Consider the following 22,651-nt stretch of genomic DNA (forward strand, 5'->3'; position numbering starts at 1 on the left):
CACCCCAACCAACCAAACCAAAAAATGAAGTCCTCCGAACTACACATATATATAAAATAAATAAAAAATGTTAAAAAACAAAGCAAATGAGAATTCTAAAATTTTAGTTGAAACATGAAATGTCTAGAATAGCCAAAAGAGTCAACAATAAACCCAGAGACTTGCATAAGGTGCCCATAAGATTCACTGTAAGACTGGTTATCGGGACAATATGATATTGACATGAGGAAGGCAGGCAGGTAGGCTAGTTGAAATATAACCAATTTAAATGTTCAGGAAAGAAGTCATGAGCATGCCTACTGATTCAAATGAAATTGATTCTGGAGGATAAGTAGACTGTCAATTTAGGGATTAAGGTATCTACAACTTCCAACGTAGATAAATGTTACCCATATTTGATAGAAAGTATGTGGGAAGCCTAAACAGGGAACCCTAGCCTGTGGCAATTAAGGATCTATTTGCTACCGTTCATGAATAGCTTTAAAAGTTTTCCTTATGTTCATCATTTCCCTGGTTCTTTATTGGGCACACTATCCTAAGAAAACATTTGGAAGGCCTTAACTTTTACAAAATTAGCAGCTTAAGTTTACATGCTTGTTTTTAGGTTGGCTGGGTTTTGCTGGAATGAAGGTTTCCTCTACAAGTTGACGAGAAACATTTATTTGAATCCTTCCAGCACACATGGTTTGTCAGCTGGGAGAGTGGCTGTCGACTAGCACGTGCAGTTTGTGGCAGTCAGTACTGCAAAACTTTTAGCCTAGCGTGCGCGCACACACACATATATACACCCACTAAAATATGTTCTGGAATGTACCATGTGGCTTCTTTCTATTTGTCATTCTTTTAAGGCTTGATCCTCCACTCAGCATTGAATTCAAAAGTAGAACCTGGGCTTTCGTCTTTCCTCTGTGGAGTCTGAGTCACTCCCGCAGGAGTGGAAGTCAATATTGACATCAGTATTCAATAAAAGCTGCTATCTCCACTTCACTCAAAGGAGCTCCTTTGATTTAAAATAGAATAAAAATTTAGCATGGTATCTTTTCCTTGCAGCTGAAGTTTTGTAGTTTAATTGTGAAAAAGTCTTTATGGAAACATACTATGTCACTTAGCAATTAGCCATAATGACTTATATGTTATGTTTGGAATAGATGTATAACCGTATGCTATAATGTGTATTGCGCGTGTGTGTGTTGTATATTGTTCCAAATGGCACACATAGTACACTACTGTGTTAACATTGAATGCATTAGGAGGACATTGTGTGATTCTTTCTATCAGTCAGTCATCTAGCTATTGCTTTAGTGAATGGGCCAATTCTGACCCAAGAGCACCGTGATAGTCACATAATGAGATACACCATTCCGTTCCTTGTTGGTCATCAGCGTTGATGATGACCGACAAGTTCAGAGTTTGCTATCTGCAGCCTGTTAATTTCTGTTCTTGATCCTCAATAGCTATTCAGATTGAAGTCTTAGACAACTGAGATTCAGAAACTAGCACACTTCTCTCCATCTATCTTCCTTTCCTAGGACATGAAGCCTGTTAGAGGACTCTGTAGAGTTCTTGAACATTTTAAGGGAGAATGATTAGCTCCCTAAGGCCATTTGGAATGAGATTACAGCTGGGGAGCTGAGTCATTTTGCCTGTAGATTCCTTTAGAAGGAATATATATATGGTTGTTCTGCTGTTTTTAAAGGACCTAATGAAGACAAATGTTGGACCTAAGGCCATGGATACTCCTAGGCTCAGGTAGCTGACTGGAAAGGAAGGGTGGAGCCAGCAATGGATGCTTTCCTGGGCTACTCTTGTTCTTTGGTTGATTCTTCTATTGAAGTCACCAAGTCAGACATTTTGGTGCTGAGGAGAGGCTATAATGGGATCCTTCTATGAGGGATATGGCAGACCCTTTTAGTGTCCTTGAACCTTTAGCATATGAGATATAAGCTACTGCCAGATTGTTCTACACTTTCTAATCAAATAAACAAAATAGCCAGTATTACTTCTGAACAGTACACACATTATAATGTTTTCACAGCAATACAGATACCTACCCAGTCTAGTAATAAAATAAATATTACTAATTGAATGTGTTACCTGCTTTTTATATCCTGAAGCACTTTTCTCTTTTAGGGGCCGATAGTGGATTTTTCTCATGACTTATTGTATTTAGGGATACTTGTACAGTTTTATTTAACCTTCCTTGGTTCTTTTCTCTTTTAAAACCTATTTTCTACTCATTCTAGTTTTTTTGCTATTTCCAATAATGCACTTTCTGTATGGAGTTTCTTTGAGGCACAATCCTCTGATGCCACCTAGGGGCACCTGAGGGTTCGGGGATCCTTGTGCTGTTCCTGCTTCTAAGAACAGGATGTATTTTACACAATGGGGTGTATAGTGTGTGAAACCCTGAGCTTCAATTGCTTCTCGAAATACTCTCTTTATGCGATGGCATTAGCCATTTCTCATCTCTGCTTGCTCTTCTCCATACCGTTGGAAGGGTAGGCACATTAGCTGCTTTCTTTTTTCTAAATAACTTCTGGGACTTCTAAATAACCTCATATGGACTCCCTCCTCACTTGCTCCTCATAGGTGAAGAAACTGAAGCCAGGATGGTGAAGTCCCTTGCTATATAGAACTGGAGGCCCAACCTTTGCCACATGACTTGAGGCCACCTAACTGTTTCTTTTTAGTGAATCTCTTCCTCTTTATTGTCTTGTGAGAGTCACTTCCATTTTGGTGGGTTCCTTTCAGCACGGTGGCTTCCAAGATGAAAGCTGCTTTTTAATACTGGACTGAACAGAACGACAGCAGGGAGGGGTGTGGAGAAAAGGCTGTAGATGAGCCGTGAACCTCTTTTTTTTTTTTTTTTTTTTTTTTTTTTTACTGTATTAGTTGAAAATAGGGAACATCAACCTAATTCTGTTATGGGACTTTGAAATGGAGAGAAATAATCTGATGTGTTATTCTGTAGATGTCAAGTCTGAACAACCAACTAAAAACCGAGTGTGGAAATTCACATTACTATACAATGTAGTGTAGAAGTCACGTGTGGCACGTGTGGCATTCTGTGATGGTCTCTTTGGTGAGGTAGCTCATCATGGCAGGAACATGGAATTGAGCACAAACTCCTTCTTATGCCAGAAAATGGATGAGGCCAGGGCTTCACTGCCCTCTTCAGGAGCATAACCCCCAGTGATGCAAAGACAGCTCATTAAGTACCATCTCTCCAGGTTCAACTAGTTCCCAGTAGAGCCTAGGTGGTCAAAGCCTTAAACACGTGGGCCTTTGGAGAATGTTGTTCCAAACTACAGCACTTCCTATCCCTGTTTTAGAAGACAGTGGTGATAGTGCTGAGCCAGTGAGTCCATTAAGTGGCGTTGAGCTCCAAAGATGCTGGGGTCTCTGCAACTACCATGGCTAGCCGAGTAGTCATCTGTGGGAGGCAAGGAGGTAGGAAGGCTAATCGTGACTCAGTAACCAGTGTTAGTTCAGACTTTGAGAGTCTGACCCTGAGTTGTTTATTTTAGGCATATTTAAGTATAGCACAATTTGGTAATTTTTTTTTCCTGGTGACAAACTCAGCCCCATCTGCACAATAAAGCATAGGTCATGATTATGTTGAAATGCGTTGTAAAGTACGTGTGACATCTCCCATAAATATGGGTTCTGTAGATTGACTACATGTGACATCTTCCACAAAGGTGGATTCTATAGACGGACAGGCTCACAATAAGGATCCAGGGGCATCTCCAGTACTTATCTGTGAACACAAGAACTTCCATGCCTCCCACATATAGATTCATTAAAACCCAATGGCTAAAGATAAAATCCTAGCTTAGGTAAAGCAAGTGAGTTTACTTGTATGTGTATATACATGCAAGCATAGAGAGCAGTGATTCTCAATCTTCTTAATGCTTCGACCCTAGTGACCGACCCCTGCCATTAAATTATTTTGCTGCTACTTCATAACTATAATTTTACAACTGTTATAAATCCTAATGTAAATATCTGAGGGTTGAGAATCACTGGTATAGAGCACAGGAATGCTGTTTTGAGATTTCTTTTGACTTATTTGTATACATGTGTTTATGCTCATGTGTGGTTAAGAGCCTGTGGAGGCAGAAGAGGGCTTTGGATTCCTCAGGAGCTGAAATTACACTACAAGTGGTTGTGAGTCACCCAACATGGGTGCTGGGAACTGAACTCTTGGTCCTCTTCAAGGGCGGCAGGGGTCCTTAACCCCTGAGCCATCTTTTTATTGCCTTTGAATCCTGTCTCAAGGGCTAGTGCTGCAAGGAGCCCACCAGAGACGAGCAATCAGACACAGTTTATAGCCAGCTGCCTACACTGGGGTATTTGGATCTATATGAAGCCCTGAGCATTTAGACCAAGGGGTTTTAAAGGCAAAACCCATATCTTGTTGTCTTGCTCAACAGCTTTGGGGGGCGGGGTTTGCACAAGCAAGCATTTTAATAGAAGCTAAGATCAGCTGCTGGTAGGGGGGCTCGGGGCAAGCAAGCAGCAAGAATATAAGATGGAGGAAGAGTTGCATTGTCTTGGCCTGTCACATTAGTATGCTTAACATAATTATTTTTAAGTTTTCTTCCTGATTCCTGTGGCCCATACATTTCCTCTTTTAATTCAGCTGTCATTTGCTGAGAAGTTACTTAAGCTAACCTGAAAACTGTTACCCTTCACACTCTTGACGGTCAAGTGCTCTGCATGCATCTTGTGGTTATATAGCCATTATTCAGCTTCCCTGTGAAGGAAACAGAGTCTCAGAGCAATCAAATGAATTGTCCAATGCGACACAGCTCTCCAAAGTGTGGCCCACGTAAGACAAACGTGTCCAGTCGCTGACTCTCCTTGGTTGTTTTGAGTTTCTGCCCTTTCCCACAATGTGTATCTGAGTATTTCCTGTTAGTGTCCAGCTTCTTATTCCTATGGTCTTTGATCATTTGACTTTCTTAAACCTTCTCATGTCTACATCTTTCCTGGTGCTCATCTTTGGGTCTGTGACTCTGATGTCTCTTTTTTTCCAGCTTTGGAGACATGTTGTCCTTCACGTTGACAGCCTTTGTGGAGCTAATGGACCATGGCATCGTGTCATGGGATACATTCTCAGTGGCATTCATAAAGAAGGTAATGTTGTCGGTGCTTTCCTAAGCTCAACACTGTTCCTTTTCTCCGCATACATAATTCGCTGCATTGTGGGTGCTTTATAATTGCTTCCTTTAGTTCTTTATGTCGAAAGATGGAATGATTTTGATAGTATTATATATATGGGGAACAGGGCCCCTGAATGCTGTATGAAAATTGTATTTTGATCCCCACAGAGATCATAAATGGTAGCATGTGAGAACCTACAGTTAAGGAGAAATCAAAGTTCTCTGCTCCAGTAAGTGCACGGTATAGCTATAGATCTTAAGACCTAAGCATGTTACAGAGATTGGGTTAACTGGGAATGTTATGGACTTTTCAGATCTTACAGTCTACTCTCAGGGACACACCTCCTAATCCTTCCCAAGCAGTTCATCAGCTGGGGACTAAGCATGCACATATAAAAGCCTATGAGTACCGTTTTCATTCAGACCACCCTACTTGCTTAAGGGCTAATGTTACTGGTTTTTCCATTTGTTGTTCTTCTTGGAAAACTACTTTAAATAAGGCAGGAAAAAAACTCTGGAACAGGGTGTTGGTAGTGGAAGCCCTGCAGGTCCCATGTCTGTAGAACATTGCATGGTTATTGAAGCTAAGAGCTAATTGGAAGCTAAGGGACTTATTCACATATTTCTAAATATTTCCTGTCATATGTCTATAAACTCAGGTTAGAAAAGTTAAAGAGGATCACAGCTTTGCCAGTTTGACTGAATTGCTAAAAGGGAGCTATTATAGATGATAAAATCAAAAGCATACTCCTATGTCACAAAGCGTTCTGCTGGTGGTGCCAGGGGCTATAGACAATATATTTTGAGACTAGAACGTGAATTGCAATGCCTTGTCTTCCTAGAATAAGCTCTAGAGAAACAAATTTACACATGAAGGAACTGGGTTTTCTGGAATTTTATACTTACAATTTTTAAAAACACTTTCTGAGTTTATAGCAAGGCCTTGCTTCCCAGTCCAAATGTCCTGTTCCTCACGTGTCAGAGACCCTCTGGAGAGTGATGGCACTGTCGGAGTAGGAGCTCCCGGAAGTCGTGTCTGCTCACTGGCATTAGCTGTCAGGGTTCTTACTGTTGTTATGGACACTGTTGTTATTGTCCTCATCCTCCTCCTCCTCCTCCTGCTCCTCCTCCTCCTCCTGCTCCTCCTCCTCCTCCTCCTCTTCCTCCTCCTCCTCCTTTTGTGCAGCTAAACCTAGCTTCTCTTGATGAGGAGTGAGGACAGTGATTTGGAGGTCGGCAGGGCCATGGTGAAGGGGAATCTCCTTAGTGGCATGGGCCAGAGTTCTTTCTTCTTAGCCACGTCTGTGCTCCTCCATAGCCACAGAGCCAATAGGTGGTTTCCTATCTGGCCCTGTCTGCTGTGCTTCCCTTCCTGGTCTTCCCAGCAGACTTCAGGGATTCTTGCTTCTATATGAGCCACCTCCAAGCCAGAGAAGTATTTATTTTTAAAAGAAAATTTTAGAAGTTGAAAAATAAAATACAGTTGAAGGAACATGATGAAACTTGATTTGAATATATTTTCAAGTAGAATGCTCCTTGTCAGGAGGAAGGAATAACAAAATTTTGTTTTCTCAATGATGTGAAGTAAGTGTTCAGAGGCAATGTAGGTAATTGAGCTTTCTAACTAGCCAGAGAAGCATTTCTTTAAAAAAAAAAATCTTTGAAGTTGAAAAACAGAAGGAACATAGTGAAGCTTAATTTAAATATATTTTCAAGTAAAATGCTCCTTGTCAGGAGTCAGCAGTAACAAAGCTTTGTTTCTTTAAATGATGTGAGTTAAGTGTTCAGAGACAATGGAAATAATTTAGTTTTCTAACTAGTTATGATGATTTCAATTTCCTTTAAATTAAATTTAAAATCACATTTAAAAGAAGGATTCAAAAGCTAATTGTCTTGGCATTTTAAATCAAAACTGAAATATTTTTAGCAGCAGTGTATTTCATAAATTCTTATTTTAATTTCCATTGCATTGCTTCTTAGATAAGAGAATTTGTAAAACAGCAGAAAACTACTTACGTTGTATAAAGTCAGCTCCTTTTTATTCATTAGCTGGGCCAGATTCAACATTCTGAGCACCTGGATTTGTGTGCTGGGACCTTTTCTAAATAGAGATGTATCTCAATAAAACCTAGATAGGAAACCCACGAAGCTGCCTCTCCCTGTGGTCCACAGTGGTTTCCAATGCCAAATTCCCACACCAGTATACAGAAACAGCTTTGCCCTGCTAACCTCTGCCTCTTTTCCTGTGACTTTATCTTTGTCACTGTGGCTCTGGGTTCTAGTTTGCAAAATGGCTGCAGCAGATCACATTTTACAAAGCTTGGACACCTCTCCATCCGTACTAATGTGAATAATGTGGTTGCCTTGCAAAGACTTGGTACTTACAGAAAGAGTGGGCAACCATCAGAAAGAAAGGAAATAATGGAACATTCTGTGTTAGGAGTCGGTATTCTCCCAGCCACATAAAATATCAGTGTTTTATCTTGGAGAGAAAATCTCATACAAAAGCTCCTAAGACCTGAGCACCTTACAGATATTTTTTCATGCTGACCCAGACATTCAAGCATCTTCTTCTTTGACCCAATGAGTTTTGCCTTTTGGAACCCTGAGAGATTTTTGAGCTTCTGCAAACTTTACAGTGCAGCTTTATGATAACTATGGATGGCTTTTTAAAGTTTGAATAGCATTCAAGACATTTGAAACCTAAAAAGTATTTTTGCTACCATTGAAGTCAATTACTGTTGATGTCCCTTAGATTCTGTGTGTGTGTGTGTGTGTGTGTGTGTGTGTGTGTGTGTGTGTGTGTGTGTTGGGCCTGTGGGGTTGTACTTGCTTGTGTGGGTGTATATGCTTGTGTGTTGTGGTGAGGTCAGAAGTCATCTCTGAGTGTTGGTCCTCTGGAGCCGTTTATCTTGGACTTTTAGACAAAGACTTGAGGCTTACCAATTATGCTAGGCCAGCAAGCCTCAGGGATCCACCTGCTTCCCTCTCCAAGTGATAGATTACAGGACCGTGGCATTACACTTGACTTTTCACATGGGTCCTGGAGATCAAGCATTGGTGCTTATGCTTGCAAGACAAGCCCTTTACCAACTGAGCTGTTGCTCCTGCAGCCCTGCCCCTTAGCATTTTAAAAGTTACTCAGATATTCCTCTTACTTACTGGTTTGTATAAATGACTGGCGTGAGGAAAGCTGAATGCATACTTATTACCAACTCATCTAGGGTCACTGCCTTCTGGATACAGACTCGCTTTCCCCAGTCTGTGCCGTGCCTGCCTGAGCCGCATCACCTGCCTTGGTGAAGGCTCAGTGATACATGGGAGAAGCTGAAAGGTACAGGAAGCCTTGCTAATCTAGAATGTAACTGGGTGATCTGTAATCTCCTCTCGCTGTTTTCTCATCTGCAGTTTACAAACTGGGCTCTGAGGATGTTTGTATTTTCCCTAAGGAGGTTGTCTCTAGCTTCCTGGAAGAAGACAGCCATTGTATTTGCTTAGATCACTCCCTACTGAAAGCATTGAGACCTTTCCAAGTCTGGCTACAGCCCCGGCTAGGTAACAACAAAGGGAAGAGGCCAGTCTTACAGCTTGGCTGATGTTTCCATCAGCTCTGTGTGAGTACTCTGATAAACTGGGCACACACTTCCTACCAGGCCTGTTCCCAACTCTGGGCTTATGCAACATGCTCTTTAGGTGCAATATTTTAGGGTTGCATAAATGGTTGTTACTCTGTGTCAAAGCAGAGGTGATCTCATAGAAAATAATTATAAAGAGTATAAATGAATGTTAGCAGTTAGTTCCTAGATGAGAAATACGGAGGCATGGCACCTAAAATGAAGTATGGGTGAAAAAGCTAATACCTTAAATGAAAGCAAAGATCTGTCCCATTGTGTGAGGTGAGAATTAATGATCTGCGAAGAGCTTAACACCCATTTTAAGAAGGTATACTTCACCTTAGAAAACATTTGAGAGTACCAATGGAATATTTTGAGGAAGTAATTATCATCAGAGGCTGTTTATGGAAGTAAGTGGTAAATTTCCATTTAATGAAAAAGTTGACCAGGTCCTAGAGAGATGGCTGAGCAGTTAAGAGACTGGGCGCCCTTCTTCAGGACTTGGGTTCAGTTCCCAGGACCCACGCTGCTGCTCACAACGAGGAGATCTGACTAACTGCCTGGCCTCTGAGGGCACTGGGTACATAAGTGGTGCATAGACATGAACACTGTAGGGAAGCTGGGCTTTTGTCATCAGCAGTGGACTTCAGGAAGAGAGATGGTGCGCACATGGTGGATTTTGTAGATTGTAACAGATGAGAGAACTGCAGCAAGACCTTGCCAGGGACAGTAAACACGTTTGAGCCAGAGGAACTGAGATGGTCTTTTAAGGATCTTAAAATCCCCACACACTTCCTGCAGTTCATGCTATAAAAACAGTGTGTGGCATGTAAAACCTCACTTCGCTGAACTGCTTCATTCAGATCCATCCCGCCACATGGATCTGGCGGGAGAGTCAGCCAAGACCCCATCCCTGCCTCACCACTGGCCCTCATGCGGAAACCATGGCATGGCAGCCGGAAAGCTAGGGCACCTTTGTATTTCTTCAGGTTCAGGAATAGTGGGGCTTGGAGGGAAAGGGGTACATGACACGGCACAAAGGGAGAAACTGGTGTTGACAGAGGGAGCCTAGAGTGGACCACCATAGAATCAAGCCAGGCAGCTTTGAAGCCATTTTTATGTTGATGTCATTAACACTCCTTAGCAGGAGCTGTCAACAGACAGCAATAACTTTTAATGAGGTCTCCAGAATAAAGCATTTATGGCGCTCATGTGTTAGGATTGCTACGAGCCGTTATTCTAACCCTGTGCTTTGTTTCCCTCTTATATTGTGATTTATTGTGTTTAGGTTTTTGCTGATTAATTTCTTAGAGACTGTGTTTTACATACTAAACCATTATCCTAGCACTGGTAATTTCAGTGACTTCTGTTTGTTACATGTGGCATGATTCAAGAGAAAGGTTTACTTTAGCCACAGGAACTTGAAAGCATAGGAATATAACTTTTTTTTTATTTAAGAATAGCCAGAAGAGTGGGCAGATACATAACTTTACCTATGAAATTATATTGGCAAGTATGATTTGTGTGAGCACCTTAAGAACATAGCAGGAACACAATAAGAACATAAAAGTCATGGGTCTGGATTATGTGGATGAAGGAGCAGTTTAGGAGATAGGGATGAGTGGCCACTGGCAAAGTTGAGATTGCTCTTTTAGACAAGAGGCCTCATAATGAGTCTGTACCTGAAAGCGGAAAATCAAAATATCAATCCTGGAAATCCAATAGGATGGTCCTTACAAGAGGCAGTCAGTTATTGTTAAGTCATATAAAATACTGCTGTATTTGGCCATGAATCATGGGCATTGTTAGTTCCACGTGTTTCTTGGTCTTTTGCAGTAGGTTACATCCGCAGGGCCTTGTTCCTCACTGAACTCCCCGTTTCGTGTAGTTGCTCCCCTCTGGACTTCCTTGTTTGGCTTACCACCCATGCACAAGCAGTCATTTGTGCCTGAATTTTGTTTTTCAGATAGCAAGCTTTGTGAACAAATCTGCCATAGACATCTCAATCCTGCAGAGGTCCTTGGCCATTTTGGAGTCAATGGTTCTCAACAGCCATGATCTCTACCAGAAGGTAGCCCAGGAGATCACCATTGGCCAACTCATTCCTCATCTTCAGGGGTAAGTACGCTAGGTACTCGTGTGCCATGTTTTTGGAGGGCAATCACTTGGATGGCCTGATAAACTATGAGTTGGTTTAGTTACGTGCACAAAACGCTTTGGTTTGGTACCAAACCAGGTGCTACTCTCCTCCGTCATCACACTGCAATGTCACAGTGACTCTGTGCTCCACATCTGCAGTCCCCAGTGCCTAGACCGGAGGTCACACTCAGCTTTGGTAAATTTTGAGAGACATCAATTGAGTTGTCCTTTTAAGATATACTAGGATCATTTCTTGCTTAGGTTCTCAACAGTCTGCACTGCCTATAGAGCATTTTCTGTGGCACGGTGACTATTTTTATAATTACTTTGGCATTTTATGTAGGATTTTCTTTTAGATTTAATTTTTTAAATGCATTCTTTGAGAATTTCCTACAGTGTGTTTGGATTATATTCATTCCCCTCCCCCAGCTCCTCCTAGATCTTCTCCACTTGCTACCCATCCCACTTCATGTTGTGTCTCTCTGAGTCCAGATCTGCTTTCCTCTCCCCTTCATGGTCCCTCTCTACTTTCCTGGCTTCTGTAGTTACTTCAGGTTAATATGTATTGAAACCTAATGATTTGGAGCTAGGATCCATATGTGAGGAAGTACACAAGGCTGTTGTCCTTTTGAGTCCGGGTCACCGTAACTAGGGATATTTAAAGGGAGGCTGTTTTTCACCAATAAAATGATGGATGAATAAAGCACATGCATCTTATTGTTTAAAAGCCTAATTAGGATGTGGAAGTTAGACAGTTACCCTCAAGCCCTGCAGCCTTTGGGGCTTTCCGCATTTTCCACTTTTTGGTAAATGAGAAGGGTGCCTCTGAAGAGAACCCTGAGGGCTACTCTGTTGTGTGATGTGGCTTGTTATATTTCAATGCTGGTCACTGCTGGTGGCAAGAAAACATTGTAAGCTAGCTCACACAAGAAGGGAGTTAGTTAGAAGGTCATGAAGATGCCTTGTAGAGACCGGAAATGATGTAAGGAGATGCGTTTTAGGAAATACTTTGACTGGCATCAAGGGACCTGACTCCCAATGGCTCTCACCTCTGTTATCTCTGAGGTTCTATTACATTTGCTTATTTTTAAGAATTAACCTCACTGAACCATGGGGGATGGTGATCTAAGAGCAATAATGTAAAGCTCAGTCCAGCAGTTCTCTCTACACTGAAGATGCTGACATATGTTTCTAGCATAACCTACAAAAGTACAGTAGATGTTAATTTATTTGGAAGTGGGGGACAAGCAGAATTTGAAACTTAAGTCAGAGAAGCTGTGGACTGGCCCCAGTGACTCAGCTCACTCCCCATAAGGACAGTTCTGTATGCAGTCTCACTGAAAATGACACTGGTTCACTGTCTCTGAATGTGAACATTGTTGCCTTCACTGTTTGAGACTTTATTTCTGAATCTCAGGGCCAGAAATGTTCATCTGCAGTGCAGTTCACTTAAAAAAAAAAAAAGAGCCTGTTGTTCACCAAGTGCTATACTAAGGATGAAGGTGCAGTTTCTAATTTTGTCTTCTGTATAGCAACCCTGGGAAATAGCATCTTCCCTAAGTGTAGCTCCGAGGCTCGTGGTTTCTGTCTTGAGCCCTTATTTCCTGCTGCCACTTGGCTTCCCCCAAATCTTTGCTTCCTTTGGAATTTCTGCTCTATTTCCAGTGAAAAGCAAGTTTATACAACAAAAATGCCAACACTTACTACTATTACAAGGTTTCTGTTTGCCAACAACTTTATAGGATATATAACATTGCCACGGGAACAAAGCTGTTTCCTTTTAGATAAGCCCAGGAATGTTGAGACATCTACAACTGCTCCCTCACATGTATCAGGCATTGAACAGAAAATCACACACCACACACACACACACACATACACACACACACACACATACACACACACACACACACACACCTTACATTATCTGATACTTGATAAAGAAAGCAAAGTCAGGCAACCAGCCTCATGAACTGGTCTCCTTGACCACCTAGTAGAATAGTAACTGAGCATCTGCTCTGTCCAGCCCAGGCATGCTGGGAATGCATTGCCAGTGCTGCCCACGTTTTCTAGGCCCCACCTTTCTCGCCGGTGAAGGACTACTGTGTTTGTGTGTGATACTGAGCCTTCCCATGGGCTGACTCAGGGCTCGCCTCTTCTGATTTCCTGTGTTGTTTGGGTTGTTCCAGGACAGATCAAGAAATCCAGACTTACACTATTGCTGTAATCAACGCGCTTTTCCTGAAGGCCCCTGACGAGAGGAGGCAGGTGAGTGACAATTCTCTGGTCCCCAGGCTGTGATGAGGATTGGGGCTAGGAACTCTCCTCGAAGACATAATTTCTTCTTCCCCTCTGTAAGCCATCTGAAGGTGGGGGCTACTGAGCAGCCATGCTATGCAGGTTGGCCAGGACACGGGAGGAGAAAGTAGCTGAAGATGCATAGATGCTTGGCTGGGGAGGAACACTAGGAGCGTGGCAGCAAGGAAGTCTTTCCCTGTGAAGTGTGATCCAGGGCATAGGCTGGGCGCATGAAGACGGGGAAGCATTGCTGCTGTGGTAGAGTCAGATGTGGAAGCCTCTGGAATCTGTCATTATCATTGATTGGTTGGTCAGTGGGTTCCCCATTTGCTTGTGAGTGCTTTACTTGGCCCAAGTCATGGGTAGAGAAGCAGGTGAGGATGAGAAGGGACTCCTAGGTTGCTCACTGGCTGAAATCACCAATTTCAAATGTCAGGGAGCTCTCTGCTTGGTGATGTGCTTCTCTGGGCTTGTGAATTTGGCTGGGAGACTATTAAAAGGAGTAACACTTCAACTATACCCATATTAAACTAATCATTTGATGCTTTCCTTGGTCTATAGTTTTTATTTTTTAAATAAAGAAAGGACCATTGCTGAGTTAGATTTGGGGACAGTGGCATTTTGCCGTCTTGGATTCTAGCTCAGACTTCAAAGTGCATTCCTGTTTAGCGCTCAGTGCAGCACATATTGTCTTGACCAAAGTTGTTTTCTTTGAAAGCCTGGGTGGAAGGATGCCTCTTTCTATGTCTAGAAAGGCCATCAAGAGTTCCACAGCACTACCAAGACCTTGTTTCAGCAAGATAGAAAGGCAGCGTGCTCCTGGATTTATTTTATTTTATTTATTCCTAGGGTTTTTAAACTTTAGGCTGTAAATGTGATAGAACCTGACTTAACTTGAAGGTGAATTTGGCAGGTTGGAGTGGAGTTGTGGGTGGGGTGCACTTTTGTTTGCTGAACTCATGATAAGCCTGGGGCAGGCTGGGAAGAAGGTACATCACCGCTCACACCGTGCCTTAGAGGAACATTGCCCCTTTACATACAATCAAGGATTTCCAACAACACATGGTTCCTGAGTTGCGGTGGGAGGATTACAAACTTGCATTCTGGTCTGAACTCTTAGAAGTTTATGGAAATTTTTGATCAGGGTAAATGAAAGGGAAAGTATATGGCTGCCCTAGGCCTTTCTCTGTTTTTTCTTGCATCTTTGGAGTTGGACTTGAGTAAAATGCACATACCTTATGTCCTTTTGTATCCTATACTGAACACCACTGTTACCTTATTGAATTGAATTCTCTGATCTTGGGCAAATAAGAAATCAGATATCAATCTGTTCTGATTTTAGGTCATTGATAATAATGGAAATAAAACATAATGGAAATATGATGGAAATAAAAACAAATTAGGTATGGATTGTGTGAATCATTTTTTTAAATTATTCAAATGGTAATCACACACATTTTAACCAAACATTGTTATGATTTTAACAAACCATCACAAAATATAGATTAATAACCTTAAGTCATTTAATAAACCAATCAACATAACAATATAATCCAGCAGAAATCTGCAGACTATTATATGACTAGCTAGTATTTGAAATGAATTAGCAGTAAGGTCTGCAAAGCTAATGTTGACTCTGTAAGCCATTGAATTTAAGACTTGCTCATCAGAACAGGGGTAGTATTATGGCTTTTAAATTTAAAATAATACTTGAGTGAGTTAGGAGAGCAAAGCTTGAAGATCAAAATCCAAGTTTGTGATGACCCTACTTTTGGATGCTCAGTGGCGGCCTGTAAAATGGGAGTTACCCTAACTGCTTACTTGGGCTGCTGTGGATTATATCAACAGCTGAGGGTGAACACCTTTATCTGAACTTGACCTTAGATGCAAAATAGCATTTGAGCTGGTCTAAATTGATATTGGTATCATTTTCACATGAAGGGAAAAGAATGTTATTTCCATTTTACAAACGAGGAAACTGAGGCTCCAAGAGAGTAAAGACCCTGACTCATGGTCACCACAGTGGTGAGAGTCAGAGCTGGGAGCCCTGCCTCCTACTTGCTTTTAACAGCGAAGAATCCCATTGAATACCAGTCAATGAGTCTCCCACAGTAGAGACTTCCCAGAAGCCACGAGGAAATGAGGTCTGCTTTCTCATTCCAATTAAACTATTAGCTAAGTGTTTGTGCTTAGAATTTTACAGAATACTCCCTTTAAAAAAATTGATGGTTAAGCCTAGGGCATTGGATCAATTCTGCTACAATGGAAATCTTTTCCTTTGATGCCTCTTTCCTGATTGGGGGCCAGACATGATCAGAGGACTCCATTATCAGGATTTCCTTATTTTATAAATGTATGCAATGAATTTGGAATAACTTCCTTGGGGTAGTGGTTGTGCTGTCTCTCCCCTTGGGGAATCCATTCTTCTTTCTTTCTTCCTTCCTTGTTTTTGTTGATTTTTTTTGAGACAGGGTTTCTCTGTGTAACAGTCCTGACTGTCCTGGAACTTGCTTTATAATTCAGGCTGTCCTCGAACTCACTGAAATCTGCCTGCTTCTGCCTCCCAAGTACTGGAATTAAAGACATGTGCCACCATCGCCCCATGGGGAATCCTTTTTTGCTGCACAGATGAAGGGAATTTGTGCTTTGGTTTTGTCGGAGGAAGGCATGTCCCCTTGCTGGGCAGGTGGATCTTTTTCTTTGCTTGCTATTTTAATGGAAGATGTGTTGAGAAGATGTCTTCCAAGCTTTTCTACAAATACATAATGGTTTTATAAGAATTATTTGAAAATGTCTTTTATTTAACACATTCAGAAAAGACAAATTCAACCTGCAGAAGGTGGAAAGAGTGTCTCGCTGGGTTCCAGGGTGGCCCTGCAGCTCTCACTGCCCAGACCCGTTCCCGACACTAGTTCCTCTTTATTCTTGGTACAGTTCTTCCACTCGTGTGCTTTTCCCACCAAAGTTGGCCGTTTTTATTTACTAAACTACTTTAAAAACCAACACAGACATGTGTGGCCCCATTCCCATGTCAGTATACCTTTATCTCCATGTGTATGCTTGTATCATCCAAGGCTTTAATATGTTCCCTGCAAGCTCTCATAATTATTCAAACAGTTCATTAATATTAGACATAATATCCATGAGGAGAACAGGGATGCTTCTGCTTTCTCTCTGATCTACCTCCTATTCTTAAGGAGAATTGTATAAAATTTTTTTGATCTATGATCAAACCCCCTCTTTTTTTTTTTTTTTTGTCTGTTCTGTGTTAGACATCATCCCTTGGGTTTGTAACACAAAGAATGAGGTGTCCTCTGCATCCTTGAGGCGCCCCGATCAGAAGAATTGTGTAAACAAATATGCAGATGATGAAACTGTCTTGTTTCTTCTAACTCACTTTTACATGTGTAGAACAATGAGCTACATTTTCTTTTCCCGTTTTTGTTGGTCTGATTTTTGAATGGCACTTTGATTTTATAAATAATTTTACAAAGTTTTAAAAAAATTTAAAAGAGCCACGGGATCCTTTGGTTCTTCTATTATCTGAACCTAGAGAAGGAATATGATATAGAAGAAGCCAGTGGGCCCTGTGTTTATGTGGAAGGAGAATACTGCTTTCTCCAGCGTGGAGGGTGGGTCTTCTGGGTTACAGCTCAGATTGTTTCTGGAGGTGTACATGGTCCTCGTTTGGGTTTTAAGAGCGCAGAAGAGGACCTCAGACTGGATCTGGACTTTAAGGCCACCTAGTCACTTAGGCTCTCCTGAGAGTATATCCACCCTTTCCAGTGCAGAGGGCCAGCAGGGCCTGACACCATAGCTGCCCCCTTCTAACGGAGCGCGCTCTCAACTTCCATCCCCTCTTCTCTCCTGCTTGCGTTCCTCTCTGTGGTGGTGATGGCGCTGTTAGGTTGATGTAGAGAGCAATGTTGACATCCTTGATTGTCCTCTGACTGTAAGTCCTCATGTTTCCTTTGTCAACCTAGATAAATGGGCCCGGCTCCCCCGTTCTGCTCCTGCCCTCCTTGCCTGTATGACCCCTGTTAGCTTCTCTCCCCATGCTCTTGATTCTCCCAGCTTTCTGCAAATTTAATTTAATCTTGGTAGAATTTATAGTTTTGCTTTGTAGTGGTAGTTTGGTGCCTCTCTACTTAGGGAGAATTGCAATGGCAACAATACTCCCTAGCAACCACAAAAAGGAATATTTGAGTGTCTTCCTGAATATAAGCAGTATTTTCATATTCTCTGAAAGTTTCAAGGCCGGTTTTGACTAATTTTCCCTGAGTACTTGCTGGCCAGTATTCATAGAGATAATCTTTGAATCAGGCCTTTTCCAGATTACATCGTGTGTCTGTGATAGACACCAGGACCAAAAGCTTCTTGGAGACGAAGGGATTTATTTCAGCTTACAAGTCACAGTGAGGGAGGCCAGGGTAGGAGCTCCAGCAGGAACCCTGCGGATGTTCTTCTCACTGGTTTGCACCCAAGCCCTTGATCAGCAAGCTTAAGCATTCCAGCCTCTATTCCCTGGGGATAACTCTAGCCACATCAGTTAGCGATGAAGAAAATGCCCCACAGACATGCCCACAGGTAAGTCTGGTCAAAGCACTTATTCAGTTAAAGTTCCCATTTTCTAGGTGTGTCAGGATGAAAACCAGGATTAGCCATCAAAAGTCCAAATCCTTGGAACCAGTGCAATGGAATCCTTGGAATGCCAAGTGCAAAGTAGAGAAGCAAGGCTGAGCCCAGCTGAGTGCTTCTGTCTAGTTGTTAGTCCTTCCATAATTCAGATATAGCTCCCTGGCATAGCTTCCTCCAAGTCTAGGGTCTGGGGTCCTCATTCTCATTTTGCACAAATTAAGATGAACTGGCTTTTGGCATACTTTCAACATTTGACTTTTTCTTTCCATTTTTTTGATTGGTCTGCTTATTTATCCTTTTCTAAATAAATTTATGAAGTTAAAATGTAATAAGAGCTGTGGAAGATAGAGACAGCCTCACAGGGGCAAACCATTTCTGTCCTTTGGAGTGTTTGAGTTTTTAATTCTTTTCTAGAAAATAAAAAACAGAAATTCAAAAAAAATCCTACTTTGCTTTTGGACCTGGATTTTATAATCCAAGTGGAATGTACAATAATTGATTTAAATGGATTATTTTCTAAGAAATACTGCTGATATACAGTGAAGAAGCTCGCCCCAGGGTGAAGTCATTCCTGCAGTATTGAAGGGAACCTTTCTAACCATGGCCTTCTGCGGGCATGTTTTTCTTTCATAGGAGATGGCGAATATTTTGGCCCAGAAGCAGCTGCGCTACATCATTTTAACAGTGAGTACCTCTGTGTGCCAAAGCCACTGTGCCGGGGAGAGATGACCTGGTGTTTGTGGGTTGTTCTGGGATTTGCCACTGGTGTTCATCAACAGGGCCAGGCCAGGAGAGGGAGGGTGTTTTAGAATTGGCACAGACAGTGCCCTGCTGCAGCACCTGCCTTTGTCGCTGGAGGGCGGAGTCATCCTGCTGGAGGAAGTCAAGTAGAACAGAACCAAGGCATCAGCTTGACTGCTGGTCCCTGGGCTAAGTTTTGCAGGTAAAGGAAATGGGGAACTCCTCGGCTCAACCAATCCACCAATATGAGCTTGCTCTGGTTTTGATGAGGAAGCTGCTTGGAAGGATGGAAGATCCTGAGAGAAGATCCTTAAACTTCAACAGAATAGAAACTTGCATTGTTAACCTTTTAAATGTTTAGAGATGAACCAAACAGAGAGGGTTCTTTACTACCTCCTTACTGGTTATTGGGAGAAAGCAAGTTTAATGTTTATCAAACTACCAAACAGCAACAATCTAATCTGAAGTTATAACTCTGGAGTTCAGCAAGCTTACACACACATACACACACATACTGAGTGTGTGTGTGTGTGTGTGTGTGTGTGTGTGTGTGTGTGTGTGTGTATGTATATATATATTGCCATTGTTCAGGTACATTGTTGCAGTATGGAGGAAAAAACAGATTAAAAGGTCACTTCCACTATAGAAAACTGGTGACAAAATTCACCAAAGGAGTGGCATTTCCTACAGGAAGGGATGTGCCATACTACTGGAGTCACACAAGAAGGAGGACCCAGGGTACAAGACAGACACAGGAAAATGTGGGCCAGAGCCTGTACCATCATTTCCCAGGGAAGGGGTGCTTCAAGGAACACATTCCAGCATAGTGGCTATTCAGGTTCAGGATTGGCTAGCTTGGTGAATGCAGTGGGCTGTGGAGTTTATGGGTTGTGTCTAGTCCCAGGGTACCGGACTCTGGGTGTTTAGGACACCAGAGGGTAGCCTTAGCCCTCCTCATTTGCACATGAAGGTTTTCTTCCTGTGGCATCTCTACAGATTGTCCAGGCCTGGGGTTTGGGTAAAGGTTCTTCTGGGTAAGGAAGAAGTCATGTGTCAGAACTTCAGAATCATGACAAGTATTAACTTTGTGGTCTGAAGCCTTTCTCTACTAATTCTTAAAAATATGATTTGTCAACCGTGTCTCTAGCATGTCATCCGAGCACAGCGGGCCATCAACAACGAGATGGCACACCAGTTGTATGTGCTCCAAGTGCTGACCTTTAACCTTCTGGAAGACAGGATGATGACCAAGATGGACCCCCAGGATCAGGTGAGTGGGTGCTCCCCACAAGTGAAAGCAATGACGGAGAGACAGTGCCATCAAATACCCCTCCTTAAGCTACCCTGAAATCGGAAGTTTGATGGATTTCATAATAGTTTTATTGTCATCTCAGGACATGGGTGAACCTAGGATCAGCGAATAAATTGAATGGGTTCTTCCCTGAGGCCCTGTCCACATGTGTGTTCTTCCTTTCTGGCTAAGAGCTTGAGGGAAAAGCCCTGGGCTCTTGACCATGATACATGAAATGGAGTCAAGTTCCCCGACAACTGAGGGGACATGGAAAGCCATGTGTGGCATCACTTCTACAAGCAGGGAGCAATTTCCATCCTCTAGTAACTAAGACCCTGGGCAGAGAGGGAAGACCTCTACCTTTCCCTCAACGACTTCTCATTTCTAGGCTGACATTTTTGTTGGCTGGCTGTTTGCTCTAACTCCCTGCTGCCTCTCTTACTGCGTATAGAACATTCTGTTTCCATCCCGAAGGCTTTGAGGTGGCTTCCCCGAATGAGGGCAGAGGGAAAGGAAACAGCTGGAAACCCTGCCTCCCAAGCCCCTACTGTACACATTTCCAACTCAAATAGCCCTGCAGCTTTGCAGAGGAAAGCATTCATTATTGGCACGTGAGGGCCTGATCTATTGCAGATGTGGAGCCGCACGTGTTGAGTGTGTGGCTGCTGCAGTCCTTCATCCACGGGGAGAGCCTATGTGATGAAGAGTGATGGGGAGGCTTAGATAGGCCAAGGGTCGTGCCCCAAGTTTTTTGTTAGGCCAAGCATGGTAATCCCAGGGAGCTTAGACAGTTATCTTGCTGCTTGGACCGAGGGGGGACCAGTGCATCTTAGTGTAGAGGGAGGGGGTTAGTGCATCTTAGTATGGTGGGAGGAGGTCAGTGCATCTTAGTATGGAGGGAAGGGGGTCAGTGCATCTTACTATGGAGGGAAGGGGGTCAGTACATCTTAGTATGGTGGGAGGGGAGTCAGTGCATTTTAGTATGGAGGGAGGGGACCAGTGTATCTTAATATGGAGTGGCACTCTTTGGAAACTCTTCCTCCTTTTTATTGATTTATCATCCTAACCAGTAACTGCATTCCCAGTCCTGTTCATCTCTGCGGCCATCTTCAGGCTTCTTTCTGTGTTGCCAAACTGAATTTCCGTGCCCATGAAACCATATTTGCTCTCCTCCCATTGCTCCCCGCCCTTCTGGCTCCCTCTAAATCACTGCTCTGCCTCCTGTCCCTTTTAACTTGACTACTTTAGGAAGATCCAATAAGTAAGAAAAAAAAATTGTCACTTTTTATCTATTCTACACTGTTTTTATTATTATTTTTCGTTTTTTAGATTACAGTATGATTTCATTGTTTCCCCATCCCGATCCTCCCTCCAGTCCCTCCTATGTACCTACTTCCCTTGCTCTCGAATTCATGACCTCTTTTTCTTTAGTTCTTTCTATGTATGTGTGTGTGTGTGTGTGTTCTGAAATAAATAAATACAATCCATCCATATAACGTGACTTGTGTGTGTGATTTGTGTGTGCTGACCATTCGGTACTAGATAACCCATTGGTGTACTCTTCCCGGGAGAAGACTGCTTCCCCCTCTTTTAGTATCCCTTAGTTCCCTGTAGTTGTCTGCGCAGGGCTGAGGCTTGGGAGTGTCCCCTCCACATCAACATGTCCATTGGCGTTGTCCTTGTCCGCTCCCGTGTTGGTGAGACTTCATTGTTGTAGCTTCCCTGATAGTTCTAGAAGACACAGTCTTCCAGCACATTTGCAAGGTTCTTCCGTACGGTAATTTGTTAGAATCTGCTCCTGTCTGAGGCTGAGTGACAACCCACGCATGTCTGTAACCAGACTCACCCTTGCAAGTCCACGTCGCATTGTTTCTGTCTTTGGGCTCTCCCTTTATTTTTATGGTGTGGTAGTTTCCATGAGTGGAGTGAGAGACCCCTTGAAGCTCAAATACTGCTCACCAACCTTGTGTGCCTCTTACTTTGCTTCAGACAGAGCATTGCTCACAGATTCTCTGACTTAGCCTCCTCCAGTCACGGCCCTTGTGTTGTGTGCTTGGGGCTCTTATGTAGAACTGTCCTGGCTAATTGTTATCAGTACTGCAAAGGACTTGGCTGAAGGACAGCTGTAGATCGATGCCAAGCCTGCTCAGCACGGAGAGCCTTCTGCAGAGCTCTCACATAGGACATGGCTCTTCTCTTCTCAGCTTCGCCTGAGTGCAGTGATTCATTTAGACTCTGGGGAAGCGGGGTTCTTATGTCACAGCACACAGTGAAAGCAGCTTTCCTTTTTGCCTTTCTACCCCTTCTATCTCCTTCAGGCTCAAAGAGACATCATATTTGAACTTCGAAGAATTGCTTTTGATGCTGAGTCGGAACCTAATAACAGCAGTGGCAGCATGGAGAAACGCAAGTCCATGTACACGCGGGATTATAAAAAGCTTGGCTTCATTGTAAGTACGGTGTCTCCAGGGAGCTCACCCCTCCGCTCCTCCCCAGCTGACCTCAGCCACAGCGAACGTGTGGTCCTCTTGTGCTGTACAGAACAGTTTCCACATTTCCAGATGTTTCGCTGGTTTAAATAGGATCACATGCAGACCTCTTCTGGCTGCGGTGAAACAGAAAAAGTGTGACTAATACCACGCTTGTTTATGCAGTTCTGATTAAGTGTAACCGAGAGCAGCTAGCCCGTGATGCAGCGAGCCTTCCTGAGGGAGCCTCCTTCCTAAGCTGCTGTGGTTCTCCCGAGCCGAATGAACCATGGC

The 22,651-nt window shown here is 42.8% G+C and overlaps 1 protein-coding gene across 4 annotated transcripts in view; it reads left to right on the plus strand.

The window, feature by feature from the left end:
* The window catches only part of Elmo1 (engulfment and cell motility 1), a 516,507-nt gene that overhangs the window by 187,470 nt on the left and 306,386 nt on the right, over positions 1–22,651 (plus strand). For 3 of the 4 annotated variants that reach the window (XM_085699273.2, XM_085699272.2, XM_085699274.2), the window contains exons 8-14: positions 5,043–5,142; positions 10,749–10,900; positions 13,111–13,189; positions 17,127–17,171; positions 18,491–18,541; positions 19,746–19,868; positions 22,208–22,339. In XM_085699273.2, coding sequence (XP_085555399.1) covers positions 5,043–5,142; positions 10,749–10,900; positions 13,111–13,189; positions 17,127–17,171; positions 18,491–18,541; positions 19,746–19,868; positions 22,208–22,339 — 682 coding nt within the window. The remainder of the gene's footprint in view (positions 1–5,042; positions 5,143–10,748; positions 10,901–13,110; positions 13,190–17,126; positions 17,172–18,490; positions 18,542–19,745; positions 19,869–22,207; positions 22,340–22,651) is intronic. The other variant, XM_085699275.2, reaches the window with a different exon arrangement.

Source organism: Myodes glareolus, chromosome 14, assembly GCF_982192425.1.
Source record: "Myodes glareolus chromosome 14, mMyoGla1.1, whole genome shotgun sequence".
NCBI classification, from domain to species: domain Eukaryota; kingdom Metazoa; phylum Chordata; class Mammalia; order Rodentia; family Cricetidae; genus Myodes; species Myodes glareolus.